Genomic DNA, 19,493 nt, shown 5'->3' on the forward strand with positions numbered 1-19,493 from the left:
GAATAAAATGAAGGTATTTTTAAGTGTGTATCGTTCTCTTTTATATTTATATAAATAAAATATTCATACAATATTTATAAAATGTATTTGATATATTGTTGCCGTTCATTTATATATATATATATAAAATTATAAATGTGATGAAATTTTAATTTATATATCAAATGTACTTTTAAAAGGTTATAAAAAAAATATAATACATTTTTATTTGATATATCATTATCATTGATTAAATAAAAATTATAATATTAATGTTAGCTTATAATAAATATTTTATATAATAAAATATATATATACATTAATATTATTGTATTTATAAGACTTATCATAAATATATATATATATATCTATAATATTAACGTAAATAACAAAATAAGATATATCTAACTATTAGTTATTTAATTTAATTTTTTTTTTTATTTTTGAATGAATGAATGAATAAAAATAATAACATTAAATTTTGTTTCTTATTGTTTTATAAAAATTGTAAAGATAAATAAATGTTTACTTTCATTATATAATGTATGAGAATAATGCTATTAAAATAAATTAAAATTATTAGGTTTTTAAAAAAAATAAAAGAAGAGTTTCTGTAATATACTAATACTTTAAAATTATACCTTGACAATACTAATAATAGCCAAGAGATAGAAATGTGAGATATATATTATCTTTTAACAGTTGATTATTTTTACTATAAGATAAATGGATAAGTTAAATGATGAAAAGACAACAAATTTTGCACACTGCCAGAATGTAATTGAAAAGATTTGATCAGCTGCTTAATGGAGAAATAATAAGGATATTGATGATTTAAAATCAATGAATCAGTTTAAAAGGTTTATTATATTTTGATATAACGATTTTATCTATATATATATTAAGTCTACATTTTTAATAAAAATTTTTTTTTTTTATATTTTTATAATTTATTAAACATTTTTATTTTATTTATTAATGATTTAATATAGAAGCGATATGTATAGTGAACCAGAAAATGAAGAAGACTGTCATTTAAATGTTTCATTAAGTCATACATCTCTCCGAACAATAAGCCCATTACAACATCATGGTTATGATGGTAATTTAACAGATAATCATTATAAATTACGAAAAAGTAGTAAATCACCACGATCAAATAAAACAGCGTAAGAAAAAAAAAGACTTGTTTATTTTACATTAAAATATTTAAAATAATTTTTAGAATTGTTGATCCATCACCAATACTTCCGCGTTTAGATTCACGACCTGAAATTACTGCTTGGCCTGCACCACCTCAAAATAATAATTTAAATTTATCATTTATACAAAAAGGATCAGTCATAAAAACACAATCATCATCAACACAAAAACCTCAAATATTAAGTAAGAAAATACCACAACCGGTTTCACCACATTCTGCGATATCACCATTATCTAATACTACAGCAATCTCATCTCCAGGAAGTATTGATAAAACACCAATGCTTAATACATCTTATTCTGTTAAAACGGAGGCAAACAATTTATGCAATGAGAGTTCGCAATTGTATTCTATACTAAAAGTTGCTGCTTGTACTGGTGGCAATGAAAAAAGCTTTGATAGTAGGCTTGTTAAAGGTAGAGAGTCGGAATTACAACGAAAGATAGATAGTTTAGAAGAGACATTAGTTGAATATGAACGACAAAAATTTAGTGTTATTGGTAGTTTTAGTGAATACCAAGAAAGGGTAGCTGAAAGAGAAAGAAAACTTGATGCAGAATATTCTAGAAAAATTATAGCACTTAGTGAAGAGGTTCTATCTGCAAAAAAAGATTTTGAAACAAGAATGAAAAATTTTCAAGCATTGCAAGAAAAATTTGAAAGAGAAAAAGAATGTGCATTAGAAAAATTAAGAAAAGAACATCAAAAAGAGATTCAATTATTAGAGCAACGTTTTTCAAATTCACAATTAATAAATTTAGAACAAAAATATATAATTGAAATTCAAAGACTTGAAGAAGAAAGAAAATGTCTTAAAAGAGAAAAAGAATGTCTTGGTAATACCTTTGAAATAAAATTAAGAAGAGCACAAACATTGTATGAAACAGAATTAACAGCTGCAAAAATGTTATATAAAAGAGAGCTTGAAGCTTTAAGAGATCATGAAGAAGCATTAAAAGAAGAATTATTGGCTAGACAAGAAGAATATCAAGATAGAATAAAAGAAGGTGAAATAAAATCAAAAGAAATTAAAGAAAAACTTAATATATCAATAAAAAAAATTGATGAATTAATTAGTAGCATTAAAAAAAAAGATGAATTAATAGAGGAATTAAAATTTAAAGTTGAACAAGCTAAACAAATGGAATTATCATTTATAAATAATTGTAAAGAGAGAGATCAATTAGGAACATTAACAAAAAATCATTTACAAAAGTTAGAAAATGAAATAAATGAAAATCAAAAAATTTGTAACTTTTTAAAAAATGAAAAATATGAACTTGAATCTAAAATAAAAGTTCAAGATGAAGAAATAAAAAATTTGAAAGATAAAAATAATTTTCTTGAAATTGAAAGAAACAATCTTTTAAGTCAAAGTGAAAGTCAAGCTGAAATGCAAAAATCTCAATTACAAGCAATGGAAGCTGTTTTAGAATCTGTAACAAAAGAAAAAGAAGCATGTAAAGAAAATTATGAAAAAGAATTAATAAAAGAAAAAGAGGCATCACAAGAACGTGAATTTTTGATGAAAAAAGAATTTTCAATGAAATTAAATAAGTTGGAGGAACAATATAGTAATTTACGTGACAAGATGGATGATTGTGATGATGAATGCCTTGAGAAGGAACAAAAAATGGTTGCTGAGTTAGAAACAATGATGTTAGAAAATAGAAAATTAAGAGAAAAAATAATGAATTTGGAGGATCAAATTGAAGGAAAAGAATGTAACAATTGTGATAAATTTATAAAATATGAATGTGCTGTAGCATCAATGTTACGATTAACAGATGATTTTAATGTTGGTGATGATGAAGAACGTGATAATGACAATTTTAATATTTTATTTTTACGACTCGAAACGCTTGTAAATAAAGTTGAAAAATTAGAAAAAGAAATTATAAAACAACCAAAAAAAATAAATACAGAACAACATGATCAAGAAGTTCAGTATGATATTTGTCATATAGAAAATGAAGAAAAGAATGACAATGAAAAGGTTAATGACGAAAAAGATGAAAAAATAAGTAAATTGGAAGAAAAATTATTAAAAAATGAAAACGAAAGAGAACATTTAAATGACGATTTAACTTGTGCACTTAATGAAATAGAAAATCTTAAAGAGCAGGTTAAAAAAATAGAAAGTGCTCTTCAATTTGAAAAATCAAGAAGGATACAAGTTTCATCGTCAACAGGAATAAAAATTGACTCAAAACAATTAAATGATATTTTAGCTGGTAATATAGCTGAATTATCACATGCTAAAAGTGAAAGTTCGATTGTTAAATTTGTTAAAGTAAATAGTCCTGAAATTGATAACGAAAGTGAAACAATTACTATAATGAAAACAACTATTGAAGAGAAAGACAAAGAAATTGAAAGGTTGTTAGAATTATTAAAAAATAGTAAGAAAACATATTGATTTTTTTTTTATTTACACTTTTATATTTAGGTGCACAAAAAAGTTGTGTTAAAGAAGAAAGGAAAAGTAGTTCTTCATCTGATGGTTCTGATACGTTATCAACATCGGAGAAAAAAATTTCAAAAGAAAAGAAAGAAAAAAAAACTCTCCAACCAGGAAATGATAAATCAACAGATGTTAGAAGTAAATCTCCAGCTAATATTAAAAATCTTAAATTGTCAACAAATTCTGTTAATATAACAGATACTCAATCATCTACCGATGACAGAAAAAAGCTATCCCCTAATAAGACAAGCTCATTTAGAGTTAAGAAAGATACGATACCTTTAAGTAATCAAGATAATAAAAATGAAAAGAGGCCCGCATGGAAGTTTTAAAAAAAAGTTTAAAATTAATGAATTCTTTTTCATATAACCGAATGAATAGATTATACTTATATTTTATATTATAATCATTTTAAAAACTATTCCGACAAATAAATTTAAATAAATATTATATAACATAGTCTATCATTATTTTGATTACAAAAAATTATTTCTTCAAGGCAAACGTATTGTTTGATTTAAAAACGTTCTGATAAAAGATCAATTATAAATATATAATAACATAAATTAGAACGATATTTTTAAATTCTTTCTAATTTAGTCATTTTTTTTTTAATTTTCTAAAAACAAATATTAAGATGAATAATATACTACTAACAATTGATGACGTTATTGACACATTTGTTGGAAGTTTTATAGTTATAATTATTATTGGTATATTAATATTATTATCAATTTTAATTATAAATATTTTAATATTATTATGGTATTGTTTAAAATTTTCAATTAAACTTATTACAATACCATGTTATAAGATGTCAAAATTAACAAAAAATCTAAATAAACCATGGTAAGTTTATTATATTTAATAAGTTTTAACATATCAAATATATTTATTTAGTAAAAGAAATGATTACTTTAAAACAATTTCATTAGGACACTCAAAAGATATATTTATGATAGATAGTATTAATGATAATGCCAATAAACGTGGTAAAGTAAATGACAATCAATTTTCAACATTATCCTCTCAATCAAACTGTGTAAAATTTTCACCTTATGAAGAATCAGATTATATTACAATGTCAACAGATTTTGTTTTACCAAAACTTTTGAAAAAAAAAAGTGATATTTCTGAGAAGAAAGATTCAGTACAATTTACAGTTTATACAGTATAAACTATGATAAGAATTATATGTGATTAACTAATTGGTGATGACGTCAAAGTATAAATACATATCAAAAATGCTGACTAAGTATTTTTTTTTCACATTTGAAAATCATATTAGATAAATTATAACATTTGTATTACGTAAGAAAAATTATTATTTAACATTATTATGTCATATTTTTTTTTAAATAAAAAAATAAATAAATAAAAAATAAAAAAATTTGCTGACAATTTCGATTTATTTTAAATCAAATAAAATATTTAAAAAAATGACGATTTGCATAAAAAATTTGTAGGTTACTATCGTTCTCTTATTACTTTGTTATCGTTAAAATAAAGATATTAAAAAAAAAAAATTATAGAAAGTAGAAGCTATAAAATATATATATATATATATTCAATTTTCATCCTTATCAAAAAAGTTTTTTCCAACAGTAGCAGCAGAAGTTGCGATCATGTATAAAAGACTCATAGCAACAACCAAAATAAGAACATTGACAATAAGTATGAGTGTATTTGTATCAAAATGTTTTTCAGCAACTTCAACTAACGATGCTCTACGTCTAGAAGGTCCAGAAACTGAATTTCTTTTAACATCCATTTTTTTAATCTAAAAATTTAATTTATATTTTAAAAAAAAAATATATATATTACAAAGAAATAAATTTAAAAGATTTGAAATGATTATGTGTAGACATTTAAATGTGAAAATTTATAATTTGATATCTCTTAAACTATGAAACTTTAGTAAAATTACATATTTTTATTTCAAATAATCATTACACTATTAAAAAATGGTTGAAAGCTCATACTTTCTTTTCTATTAAAAATAAAAAGTATGAATGATAAAAATTTACCAATATACTAGATATTTCAAACGATATTATATATATTGGCATTTTATCAGAATATATATTTATATATATAATACTTCACGTCAAAATCATTTTTAAATATACTGATATCACAACACAACATGTTCAACCTGGTTAGAAAGTAAGATTAATGGCACGAACATAATATATAAAAATTTACTTCCTATAAGCTTCACAGATCAACTAAAACATATTTGATAAGAGTGAAATAAAAATATAAATTATATACGAGGAAAGAAAAATTATTTACAAAGTGAAAGATAACTTATTACAGTTAAATAACGCCTTTACTTTTTAGTACCTTTTTTTACAAACATTCATTATAAATTTTTGATTTGCTAAAACAGATATCAGGTTTAAATTTTTTTTTATAAATTAAAAAATCAGAGAATTTTTTTTATTATATAAATAAATTAATTTAAAAAAAAATAATTATTTTTTATGTAAGAGTTAATTTTTTTTTGTAAAATAAACATTACAAAAGATAACTAGCATTTTTTTTCAAACTTTTCATTAAAAAAAAATATGGTTTATAATTGAATAGAAAAAATATATATTTATATAATAAATAATTAAGATTAAGTAAGTTAACTGTTTTTCAAATCAACGTTTTTAACACACAAGTTAGTATTAAAGAATAGGTTTGTTTTTATAATAAACATAATGTAAAGAAATGAGTTAAATAACAATTATTGCGTTAAAAATATATTTTAATTGTTTTATTAAGTAATATAATGTTTTATACATAAAGATTAAAAGGGAAAAGATTAATTAAAAATTAGAAACAATTGTTTTTTAAATTTATATTACTTGAAAAAGATATAGTTTTACAAAATTTAAAAAAGTTATATTTTGCATAATGATTTAACATATCTAAATTTTTTGTGTTAGTGCCTTTATATTTATAAGAAATTTATTATAAACATGTGATAAGACGTGTAAATTAAAATTTGTAATCATATGTTAAAATATTTATTTTTTTTTACTTATTCACAAATTTTTTAATTCTTCATAATCATTGATAATTCATCAACTGATAATGCGTATAATTGACAACTTATTATTATCATAGAACATTAGACAATTTTTTTATAGTGTATCTATTAAACATGATTTTTCTTTGAAAAATCTGAATATGTTCCAATTAAAAAAAATATTTTTTAAAGCTTATTTAAGGTGCAAATAAACTTTGTCATATGATATATGATTTTTTTTTTAAAATAGTATTTTTTTTTCTTTTCATTATATTTCACCTGTTATTGCTTATTGAATATATATACAGTTTTTAATTAAACAAACAAATAAATAACACATTATTATTTATGTATTGTTATTAATAATTTTTTTTTATATTTTTCTTTAATAGTTTTCTTATTTTTAATAAAAAAATTTATCTTTTCCATTTACAATTTCACAATTCAGATATAATATAGTAGAAAGATAAAAGTAAAATAAAATTTTAGGAATAAAAAAAAATTATCTTATATAAAGGAAGGAAAAGAATCAAAAAAGAGAATATTTTTACATACATAAAAGTTATTTTGGATATCTTTTAAAATATATAATTTATGTATAATTAATGCAAATCATTTAATAATTAATAATATATCTTAAATAAAAAAGAAAAAATTTAATCATCTAAATTTTTTATTAAAAATGTTTCCAATAATTATGAAGTATATAGTGTTTTGATGACATAAACAAAAACTTTTTCCAGATGTAAAATATTTTTTTTAAACTTTATTAAAAAAAAAAGTAGAATAACTTTTTTTTTCTCTTTATATTTTCGTTTTCTTAAAAAAATGTATATTTAAAATTATTTTTTTTTACCTTATTACAATTTTATTTAAGAAAGGTTTAAAATATAATGTAAAAAAAAACTATTACTATGAAAGAATAAAGAAAACTATAATTTTTATTTTGTTCTTCAATTAAGATGTTAAACAATGATATCATTTATTTGTTCAAACACATTTTCTCTTGTTTAAACTTTTAAAATATAAATATATTATATTTCATAATCTTTATATACTTTGTTGGAAATGGTAAATTTTATATGAACTATTTTTGCTAAGTTATTACATTTCCCTATCTTCTTATATTTTTTTTTTGCCATTTTAAAAAAGAAAAAACAAATGACAGAGTCTTTCTTTTTTTGTCTAAAACATGTGATTGGTCTTGTAAAGATCTCAATATAGTAATAATAATAACAAAAGTTACTTTTATCTTAAATGCTATTTTAAATTTTTTTTTATTTTATTTTTCTAAGATTTTTTATTTAATTGTTCATAATATATATATATTTTTTTTTTCAAATTATATGCTATTTTTCTACATATGGTCATATTTATATATTTTTTTAAATTATACTTTTTAATGATAAATGAGTTTTAAGATATATTTTGTTGTAAATAAAAACTTAGTTGTTAAGAAAGTTTCTAATTGTTTTTATTTTTTAACCTTGATATATTATTTTTTCCCTACTGTCAATATAAATGTTTTTTTTTCTTTATATTTTGAAAGATTTTGCCATTTTCATATATATATTTATTACAAACTTTATATAATAAAAATATAATGTTGTTTTTTTTTTTATTTCTTAAATCATCATACTTGAGAAATATTTGAGAGTTAAAAGTAATATTACTTATAGTTATCTATTTAAGAAAAACGAGTCTTAACAAATATTTTTATAGATTATGTTTTTATGAACTTTCAGATATTTTATTTTTTATATATATATGTAAATTTTATTATTTTACTTATTTTTATTATTAAAATCTTTTTGTATAAATATAATTATTTTCATTAAAAGTTTTTATTTTAAATAAAAATATTCACATAAAAGGACATTTTTTTAAATGATAGAACTTTTAGATATCAATTTTAAATTTTAATTAAACCATTAAATTGAAATAAAACTGAATGATAAATTAAACAAAAAAAAATTGATGATATATATAATGAGAGAGACATGGAAATTTTTTAAAAAATAAAACAAAAAGTAATATGTTATTATTTTAGTATTTTTATTTTAAAATATATAATTTTTTTTTGAGAAAGTATAAATTTTAAAAATAAATATTTTGATGAATAATGTAACTTATTATTATTTATAAACATATATTTTGAATTAAAGTTTTATTTTCATACAAAAAAAGTAATTTATATTATATATATATATATATTAATCTAAGAATAATTAAATAAAATTTTTTTAAAACATAAAATATTCTTTTATTAATTTTTTATTAAATATTTCTTAAAAATAACTTAATAATTATTTTTGAATAAAGAAAAAAGATAGAAATTATATTTTTAATATATCCATTATTTGGTAGAAAGATAGAAGGATTAGCCATATTACATTAATGTAATTCTTTTATGATAAAAAAGTAGAGATACTGGATGATATGGCACATATTTCTCTGCTATATATTAAGAATTTCTAAATTATTTTTACATCTACTGTTAAAATTTCTATCTTCTCTAGTATATATTCTATATATGGGATATTTAGTAAATGCATAGTTTATTTTATATACATACATACACATATAACATTCATAACAACCAAATGGCATTTAGTTATCAGATGCACACTTTTGCCTTTGGTAGACTGTTTTATTTCAAAACCACTAATAGCTAATAGTAAATAAAATAAGATTTTTTTTTTCCTGAAACAATATAAAATATTAAATTTTTTTGTCCACATATCTTTTTTATTGTTAATTTATTATTTTATATCAAATGTTTATACATTATTAAAATAACTTAATCTTATATGTATATAAATATTTATTTAATATATTTTAATACAATCTACTTTTACAAATTAATAAATAAAAAAAATTATTTTTTTCTTTAGATGTTTATATAATTTTAAAAATCTATTATTTTTGTATATTAATAACTTTTAAAAATGTCTTCATGGTTTTCATCATATTTAAAGTAAGTCTTTTTTTAAAAAATAATAAAAAAATAAATTTTTTTTAGCTACTCTAAAAAAGTTAGTGAAATGAATGATAGCAAAAATAATGAAAAAAAAAATTCATCTCAGAATAATACTCAATATAGCTCTTCATTTCCAAATGACTTGTCAGCAAGTTCTTGGTTAACATCAGAAAATTTTCAAACATGTGTTGGAAATTTAGATCCTGAACAACAAGAACATATAAAATTAGTTCTTGAAAAAGCACAAAAAAGTGCTAAAGATGCTAGAATAGTTATTACACCCGAACTTCTTAGAAAAGGTTCTATTAAATTACATGATAATGATGTTATAGAAAATGAAGGTATTTCAAATGATAATAAAAATGATTTTCTTGAAATGGAAGATATTCCAGATGGTAAGATATTATAATTTTTTATTAAATTTTTATTTATTTAATTCACTTTAAGCTATAAGTATAAGCTTGGGAACAGCTTATTCGTCTTTAAATAATTCTACTGATCATTTAAATACACTTTCAAATGATTATCTTGATTCTAATGAGGATATAGGATTAAATGATAGTATTTCAGAAACAACTAGTAGTAAAGGAATTTATTTTAATGCCTCAGGTATTTTTTTTTAACTTACCTTCATAATTAAAATATCTTTTTTAAGATACAGATAAAAAAGAAAATAATGAAAGTATTTATAAAGAAATTGCTTCAGTAACATCAACAATATATAACTGGATACAAAATTTAGAAACACAAAATGATAAAAAAGAAATAACATGTGAAAAATCTCATGAAAAAATCTATAATGATCCCAATTTTACAAATGAAATATATGAAAATATTAATCCTCACAAAAATAGTAGTAATGGTGAAAAAGATATTAATATTTTAACAACATCAAGTAAATCAAAAAATTTAACAAACAATTTATCATATATTTATCCTTCACCAATAGATATTTTTTCTATCAATTTTGTTAACAATATTTGTCAGGAGATTTTTAAAGAAGTGCAAAATAATAAATTAAACTTAAAGAAAAAATATAAATATGAGAGTATAAATTGTTTAGAATTAAATTCTATTACTAATGATAACATTGATAAATTTTGCACAACTTTAGTAAACAATATATTATCAAGTGTAATAAATGTAATGGAAATTGGAAACAAAAAATTTAAAAAAGATAATGAAGTTTTAACCTTTTATTCTAGTAATAATATTACTTCTTTATCAGATGAAAATATGATAAAGAAAGTGTCAAAAGAAAAAATATTTGAAGAAAATTTAACAAATTATTTTGAATATATTGATAAGACAGATAATACTAATAAAATAAAACATGCGAATGTTGAGATAACAAATGATGGATCAAAAGAAGATTTATATCAATCTTATATAATTGATAAATATACAAATGAAAATAATATAAAAAGCTTAGAATATTCAATAAATAATAAAATTCTAGTAAATAAAAGTGAAGATATAAAAGAAATAAATTCAGAAATAAAAATGAATGAATTTGAAAATGATAATATTGAATTGGATAACATTTCATCATCATTATCATCATTATCAGATTCTATCGAAGTAAAAGTTTATGACATTTCTGATATAAAAGAAGAATTAAATATATATTTAGATGAAAGAGAAGATAAAGAAATACAAAAGATAGAAGATTCTTCATATTTAAGTTACTATGAATCATTCTATAATAAATCGTCACCCTTTGTAAGTCAATTGCAAAAATTTGACACAATAATTGAAGAAAAATCTGAAGAATATTCTGATTGCTACTCACATACTTGTTGCGAAGAAAATAATTGTTCATTGTCACATCAAAATCTTTCTGATCTCTATGTTATTGAGTCTCCTGATTTAGATAAAATTGAATGTGATAAAAAAGAGATAAATAATGAGACAACAACAATACCTTATCTTAATAAAGATTTACCAATATTTCTTAATAAAGATAATAAAATTCCAGCTTACTTTGCTGCATTAAGTCAATTTAAAAATAAACCATCATTATATTCAAGAAGTCTTGACAGTAAAGATTATTTATATGAAGAAAAATTGATAATAGATAGTTTTGAAGAAAAATTTAATTCTTCAACAGAAAATGAATCAACAAAATATGATAGTTCAACTAAACAAAATAGTGAAAAAAGTAGTTTTAATGATGAAAAAATAAATTATAATATTGAGGAAAATAAAAATGAGGGAGAAGATATATGTAAAAGATCATTTACTAATAAAACTTCTCTTTCTTTAAATGAATTTTCATTCACATCAAATGTAGAAACAATTGAAAAATCTATGGATACTTCAGAAGAAGATTATTATGATGTTAGTAATTATGAAATCTATAATGATCCTATATTAACATGTACAATTAGGAAAAATTTTTCTAAAACTGAAAATGAAGAAAAGATTTTAAATATTAAAAATGAAGAATCTACTAGTTTTTTTTCGGGTAATAAGAAGCCATTTAGTTTTAATAATGGTATTTCTTTAAATTCATTTTCGCAACATATAATAAATAGAGACGCATCAATCAAATTTTTATCCTTCTCAGAGCCTTATGATTTAAATTTTATAGACGATATTGGTATAATAAAGAATTTTAGTAGAAATAATAAGAAACAAAATATAAATAATTTTAATTTTTACCATAATTCAAAAATTACTCAAAGTTTATATAATTTAAATGATGTATCCATTAATTCGTTAAATTCAATTAAAGGAAAGTTTAATAATAAAATAAGTATTTCATCTGGAGAGACATCTGGTGCTGATGGTTTTGGAGAACTATGTTATTTAGACAGAAGTTATAGCAGTTATACAAGTGTTCTTTCTTATGATAGAAGTACTATTGAATCAAATTTACCAAATCAAACATCTAATGATTTAAATGATAGTTTAAATACAGAAAAAACAACTGACTTAACAAATTCTAAAATTAATTGTATTAATCAAGAAGAAAAAAGTGAAGATAGCAATGATATATTAATAAATTATGTTTTAACTAGTGAAAATACCAAAAATGTACAAAAATCAATGAAAGAAATGAAAGATTATCATTTAAGTTTATTTGATAAACTTGAAAGTAATATTAATAAAAGCACTATTAAGAATATGTTATTTGACAATGATAATCAATTAAATTATAAAGAAGATGATGACAATTCTATTGAAACTAAATTTAATGATATTAAAATTGATGATGATACTAAATTAGCTAATAAGAAAATTGTAAAAAAATTATCAGATTATTTTAAAATATTATCTGTTGACTTAAAAAAAACAATTGATAATGATGAAATGAAAAATAAACATATGTTTGAAACAACGAAGAAATCTTTCGATAATATTAATAGTGAAAAAAACAAAGAAGGAGATAAATTTGAAAATCCAGAAGTTAATAATATAAATTCATGTAAAAATGAGTTATTAAATTTTCATAAAAAACTTGATAAAGCTTTTGGAAGTTTAAATATTTCAATTGATCAATACAAATATGATAAAGTAAAAAGACTTTCAATTGTAAATGAAATGGCTTCGGAAGATCAAATATCTGATGAAACAAAAAGTTTGTACTCAGATGATGAAGAATCTTCTATTATAGAATCATCAACAACAACATCTGGCGCAGATGCAGAAAGTGTATCAAGTGAATATAACATAGATAATAAAAGTAACGAAGAAAAAAAGGAAGACAAATCTGAATTAACAGAAAATAGTGATATAGAAGAAAAGGATAATTATGATGATAAATCATTATCAAATTTATCTGATGACTACGAAGAGGTGAAAAGATTCCAAAGTTATATTGTTAGAGCTGACACAAGAAAATCTTCTACATCAACATCAGGAGCTGACGATATTGCAACATCATCATTTGAATCATTTGCAGATAAAAAAATTTCGGTAGAAGAAACAATAGATAATATTCAAATAAAAAATGATTTTTTAAATAAAAAATCAATTGATTTTACAAATATTGAACCTAATACTACTGAGGAAATGACTCTGTTTAAAATTAACAATAAGTTATCAAACAATTCAATAGTTAATGACGCATTACTAGATAATGAACAATTTACAACTTCTTCAGCAACATCCGAAATATATAATCAATCATATTTATTAAAATCACAATTGGACATGCAAAATCCTTTAAATAATATAATGGATTCAATTGTATCTGAAAATTATCGAAAAAATAAATTTAATATAAATTTAACAACAAATGTTGAAAAAATATTGTTTAATCAGTTAACAGAAAATGACATCGATAGAAAAGACAATAAAAATACAGTATCAAATAATTACATTAAAGATAACATAACAAATTATCCTGATATAAGTAATAAAACTTGTAATATATCAAAGATATTCGTAAAAAATGTATCAGAAGTCGAAAGCATAAATAGTATTGATGATGCAATAAATGGTAGGAATAAAAGTAATTCAATTGATAATCAGAAGATTGAAGAACTGATAGACGAAATAAAAGATGATCAAAATAAAATAGATTTATATGATACTAGTTTCATGTTAAATAATCCACAACTACAAGATTATGAGTACATTGAAAAAGTTGCAAGGGAAAGGGCATATGATAAAGCAATATTTAAATACTTTACTACATGCAAGCAAGAAACACCAACTGATGAAGTTGTTTCTTCTAAATATTTTAATCAACAATCATTGGGAAGTATAGTTAAATTAGTTGACAACAAAAAAGATAACGTTACATTGAATGATTATGGTAAATATGAATATAATACAAATAACCAAAAAAGATGTTCTGTTGATGTGCAAAAAAATACAAACCTTGTTAAACTTCCAAAGAAAGAAGAAAACGTATTAACAAAAGAAGAACTAGATCATATTCATTATGTAAAAAAAATGTATAAAATTAAACCAAATAACAAAAAGGATACTGAAAAATATGATAAAAATAATTGCACAACATTTTTAAATTCAAACTTTTTAAATAATTCAAATAATGACAATAATATAATATCAACTGACAAAAGCACAGATTCATTATTTAATGTTTCTTATAACCAAATAAATCCAATAGATGACATAAGTAATAACGAACAATTTTTATCAAAAAATGATGAAGATAAAATTGATAGAATAACTCCAAATCAGAATTCTAAAAATAATATTAATTTAGTTGAAGAAAATATTTCATATTTAAAAATTTTGGAAAAAAATTCTGAAGAATATCAGATTCAACAAACCGTTCATGAAATATGTACTTTAAGAATACAAGAAAAAATTCAAAATATAAAAAACAATAGTAAACATTTTGTTAAAAAAAATAGTGTAAATAATCAAAATATCCAAGGAGAAAAGAAAATTTTAAATAAATTAGATAGTATTGAAAATATAGAAAAAGAAAGAAGTGAATTCGAAACAAATGTTGCTTTAGATACACTATTTTACGATCAAAAACAAGTTAATTTAAAAATAAAAGAAAAATCTGAAAGTTCTAATTCATCAGAAACTTCGGGAGCTGATGATATAAAATTTTCAATTGATTCATCTTTTGATCATTCGTACCCAATTGACATTCCATGTTATAATAAAAAAGAATCTCCAATTGAAGAAATTTCAATTGATAAAACTGTTACTAATTTAGGTAACAAACAACAAGAATATGAATTAACGGAAGAAGAATTAGCACATATTGAATATATAAAGAAAATGGCTGAAGAATCAGAAAAAGATTTAAATTTACCTAATTCATTCTCAACACTGAAACAAGATACATTAAATGAAAATATTTCATCTGAATATTCTAATTCATCAGAAACTTCTGGTGCAGATGATATAAAATCTTCATTTGACTCATCTTTTGATCATTCACATACAGTTGATGTTTCATCTTATAATAAAAAAGAATCTCCAATTGAAAAAATTTCAATTGATGAATCTGTTGCCAATTTAGAAAACAAACAAGAAGAATATGAATTAACGGAAGAAGAATTAGCACATATTGAAAATAATAAAAAAATGGCTGAAGAATCAGAAAAAGATGTAAATTTACCTAATTCATTTTTATCTCATAAACAAGATACATTAAATGATAATATTTCATCCGAAAAATCTAATTCATCGGAAACTTCTGGTGCAGATGATATAAAATCTTCATTTGACTCATCTTTTGATCATTCACATCCAAATGATATTCCATGTTATACTAAAAAAGAATCTCCAATTGAAGAAATTTCAAATGATGAAACTGTTGCCAATTTAGAAAATAAACAAGAAGAATATGAATTAACGGAAGAAGAATTAGCACATATTGAAAATATAAAGAAAATGGCTGGAGAATCAGAAAAAGATGTGAATTTACCTAATTCATTTTTATCTCATGAACAAGAAACATTAAATGAAAATATTTCATCTGAAAGTTTAAATTCATCAGAAACTTCTGGTGCAGATGATATAAAATCTTCATTTGACTCATCTTTTGATAATTCACATACAATTGATGCTCCATATTATACTAAAAAAGAATCACCAATTGAAGAAATTTTAATTGATGAAGCAGTTGCCAATTTAGAAAATAAACAAAAAGAATATGAATTAACGGAAGAAGAATTAGCACATATTGAATATATAAAGAAAATGGCTGAAGAATCGGAATTAGGTTTAAATTTACCTAATTCATTTTTATCTCATAAACAAGATACATTAAATGATAATATTTCATCTGAAAGTTTTAATTCATCAGAAACTTCTGGTGCAGATGATATAAAATCTTCATTTGTCTCATCTTTTGATCATTCACATACAGTTGATGTTCCATCTTATAATAAAAAAGAATCTCCAATTGAAGAAATTTCAATTGATGAAACTGTTACCAATTTAGAAAACAAACAAGAAGAATATGAATTAACGGAAGAAGAATTAGCACATATTGAAAATAATAAAAAAATGGCTGAAGAATCAGAAAAAGATGTAAATTTACCTAATTTATTTTTATCTCATAAACAAGAAACATTAAATGATAATATTTCATCTGAAGATTCCAATTCATCAGAAACTTCTGGAGCAGATGATATTAAATCTTCATTTGACTCATCTTTTGATCATTCACATACAGTTGATGTTCCATCTTATAATAAAAAAGAATCTCCAATTGAAGAAATTTCAATTGACGAAACTGTCACCAATTTAGGAAACAAACAAGAAGAATATAAATTAACGGAAGAAGAATTAGCACATATAGAATATATAAAGAAAATGGCTAAAGAATCAGAATTAGGTGAAAATTTACCTAATTCTATTTTAACACAGAAACAAGATACATTAAAAGATAATGTTTTATCTGAAAATTCTAATTCATCAGAAACTTCTGGAGCTGATGATATTAAATTTTCATTTGATTCATCTTTTGATCATTCACATCCAATTGATATTCCATGTATTACTAAAAAAGAATCTCCAATTGAAGAAATTTTAAATGATGAAACAGTTGCCAATTTAGAAAATAAACAAGAAGAATATGAATTAACAGAAGAAGAATTAGCACATATTGAAAATATAAAAAAAATGGCTGAAGAATCAGAAAAAGGTTTGAATTTACCTAATTCATTCTTAACACAGAAACAAGATTCATCAAATGATAATGTTTCATCTGAAAGTTTTAATTCATCAGAAACTTCTGGTGCAGATGATATAAAATCTTCATTTGACTCTTCCTTTGATAATTCACATCCAAATGATATTCCATGTTTTACTAAAAAAGAATCTCCAATTGAAGAAATTTCAATTGACGAAACTGTCACCAATTTAGAAAAGAAACAAGAAGAATATGAATTAACGGAAAAAGAGTTAGCACATATTGAATATATAAAGAAAATGGCTGAAGAATCGGAATTAGGTTTTAATTTACCTAATTCATTTTTATCCCATAAACAAGATTCATTAAAAGATAATATTTCATCTGAAAGTTTTAATTCATCAGAAACTTCTGGTGCAGATGATATAAAATCTTCATTTAATTCATCTTTTGATAATTCACATCCAATTGATATTCCATGTTTAATTAAAAAAGAATCTCCAATTGAAGAAATTTTAATTGATGAAACTGTTGCCAATTTAGAAAATAAACAAGAAGAATATGAATTAACGGAAGAAGAATTAGCACATATTGAAAATATAAAAAAAATGGCTGAAGAATCAGAAAAAGGTTTGAATTTACCTAATTCATTCTTAACACAGAAACAAGATTCATTAAATGATAATGTTTCATCTGAAAGTTTTAATTCATCAGAAACTTCTGGTGCAGATGATATAAAATCTTCATTTGACTCTTCCTTTGATAATTCACATCCAAATGATATTCCATGTTTTACTAAAAAAGAATCTCCAATTGAAGAAATTTTAATTGATGAAACTGTTGCCAATTTAGAAAACAAACAAGAAGAATATGAATTAACAGAAGAAGAATTAGCACATATAGAATATATAAAGAAAATGGCTGAAGAATCAGAAAAAGGTTTGAATTTACCTAATTTATTTTTAACACAGAAAAAAGATACATTAAATGATAATGTTCTATCTGAATATTCCAACTCAACAGAAACTTTTGGAGCTGATGATATAAAATCATCTATTGACTCATCTTTGGATCAAACAGTTACTAATTTAGAAAACAAACAGGAAGAATCAGAATTAGGTGTTAATATACCTAATTCATCTTTAGCTTATAAGCAAAATACATTAAAAGATAATGTTTCATCTGAATATACTATTTCATCAGAAACTTCTGGAGCTGATGATAAAAAATCCTCAATTGATTCATCTTTTGATAATTCATATCCAATTGATATTTCATGTGATGTTAAAAAAGAATCACCAATTGAAGAAATTTCAATTGATGAAACTGTTACCAATTTAGGAAAGAAACAAGAAAAATATGAATTAACGGAAGAAGAATTAGCACATATTGAAAATATAAAAAAAATGGCTGAAGAATCAGAATTTAACTTTAATTCAATTTTAGCCTATAAACAAGAAACATTTAAAGAAAATAGTTTATCTAAAAGTTTTAATTCATCGGAAACTTCTGGAGCTGATGATATAAAATCATCTTTTGGTTCTTCTTTTGATCAGTCTTTTTCAATTGATAAACCATCTTATTATGTTAAGAGTTCACAAGTTAAAGATATATTATCAGAAGAAGTTCTAGTTAGCGGTGAAAACTGTAATTTTCATTCTGCAAAAGAAGGCCTTACCAAAGTTGATTGTTTAAAAAATCTGACTCAAGATTTTAATCTAATTCAAGATGATCAAAGTTGTACTCCTATTCAAGAAACTGTCAATTTAAATGCTGATTTTACATTTGAAAACAATCAATGTAAACAATTAAACTCATCAAATATCATTAATACAATTTCTAATATTAATAATGAATTAAATCAATTTAATCATTTGGAAATTTCGTTAAATTTTGATAATAATCAAGAAATCAAAGATAATTTTAACGATGAACCTACATGTTCTACAAATATTTTTGATAAACAAATAGAGGAAATGAGTGAAAAACACAAAAACGTTTATTTTACTAACAATTACACTAAAAACAGATTTTCTAACAATGTAATTCATGAATACATTGATGATTCTGCTAAAAATGAGATTGGTTGTGAAATGCCAACAAAAGAATCTTTTTGTGTAGCTAATAAATTGGTTGGTGAAAAAGAGTTATTACCATCAAAAACTAACAAAAATTTAATATATTGTAAAAGTGTATCTTTATATGATAAAACAAAAATATTTATGACACAAGACAGTTATGATTTTCCACTAATATCTGAAACAAGTT

The 19,493-nt window shown here is 21.7% G+C and overlaps 4 protein-coding genes across 4 annotated transcripts in view; 3 read left to right on the plus strand and 1 right to left on the minus strand.

Annotated features, from left to right (window-relative positions):
- Positions 1-978: 978 nt before the first annotated feature.
- On the plus strand, positions 979-3,979 carry SRAE_X000129800 (Hypothetical protein; the record flags this gene model as incomplete). The annotated part of the gene is made up of 3 exons (XM_024647375.1): positions 979-1,148; positions 1,205-3,585; positions 3,633-3,979. The coding sequence occupies 3 exons, from the start codon at positions 979-981 to the stop codon at positions 3,977-3,979; spliced, it is 2,898 nt and encodes a 965-aa protein (XP_024498762.1).
- A 482-nt stretch (positions 3,980-4,461) lies between these two features.
- SRAE_X000129900 (Hypothetical protein) lies at positions 4,462-4,824 on the plus strand (the record flags this gene model as incomplete). Its single annotated transcript, XM_024647386.1, has 2 exons — positions 4,462-4,496; positions 4,548-4,824. The coding sequence occupies 2 exons, from the start codon at positions 4,462-4,464 to the stop codon at positions 4,822-4,824; spliced, it is 312 nt and encodes a 103-aa protein (XP_024498763.1).
- Positions 4,825-5,214: 390 nt separating this feature from the next.
- Positions 5,215-5,418, minus strand: SRAE_X000130000 (Hypothetical protein; the record flags this gene model as incomplete). Its single annotated transcript, XM_024647397.1, has 1 exon — positions 5,215-5,418. One exon carries the CDS (start codon positions 5,416-5,418, stop codon positions 5,215-5,217), a length of 204 nt encoding a protein of 67 aa, XP_024498764.1.
- Positions 5,419-9,614: 4,196 nt separating this feature from the next.
- The window catches only part of SRAE_X000130100 (C2 domain and PDZ domain-containing protein), a gene marked incomplete at both ends in the record, with an annotated part of 30,199 nt that continues 20,320 nt past the window's right edge, over positions 9,615-19,493 (plus strand). The window contains 4 exons of the mRNA XM_024647408.1: positions 9,615-9,643; positions 9,689-10,041; positions 10,094-10,255; positions 10,302-19,490. Coding sequence (XP_024498765.1) covers positions 9,615-9,643; positions 9,689-10,041; positions 10,094-10,255; positions 10,302-19,490 — 9,733 coding nt within the window. The remainder of the gene's footprint in view (positions 9,644-9,688; positions 10,042-10,093; positions 10,256-10,301; positions 19,491-19,493) is intronic.

This window comes from Strongyloides ratti, scaffold srae_chrx_scaffold0000002, assembly GCF_001040885.1.
Source record: "Strongyloides ratti genome assembly S_ratti_ED321, scaffold srae_chrx_scaffold0000002".
Lineage (NCBI taxonomy): Eukaryota > Metazoa > Nematoda > Chromadorea > Rhabditida > Strongyloididae > Strongyloides > Strongyloides ratti.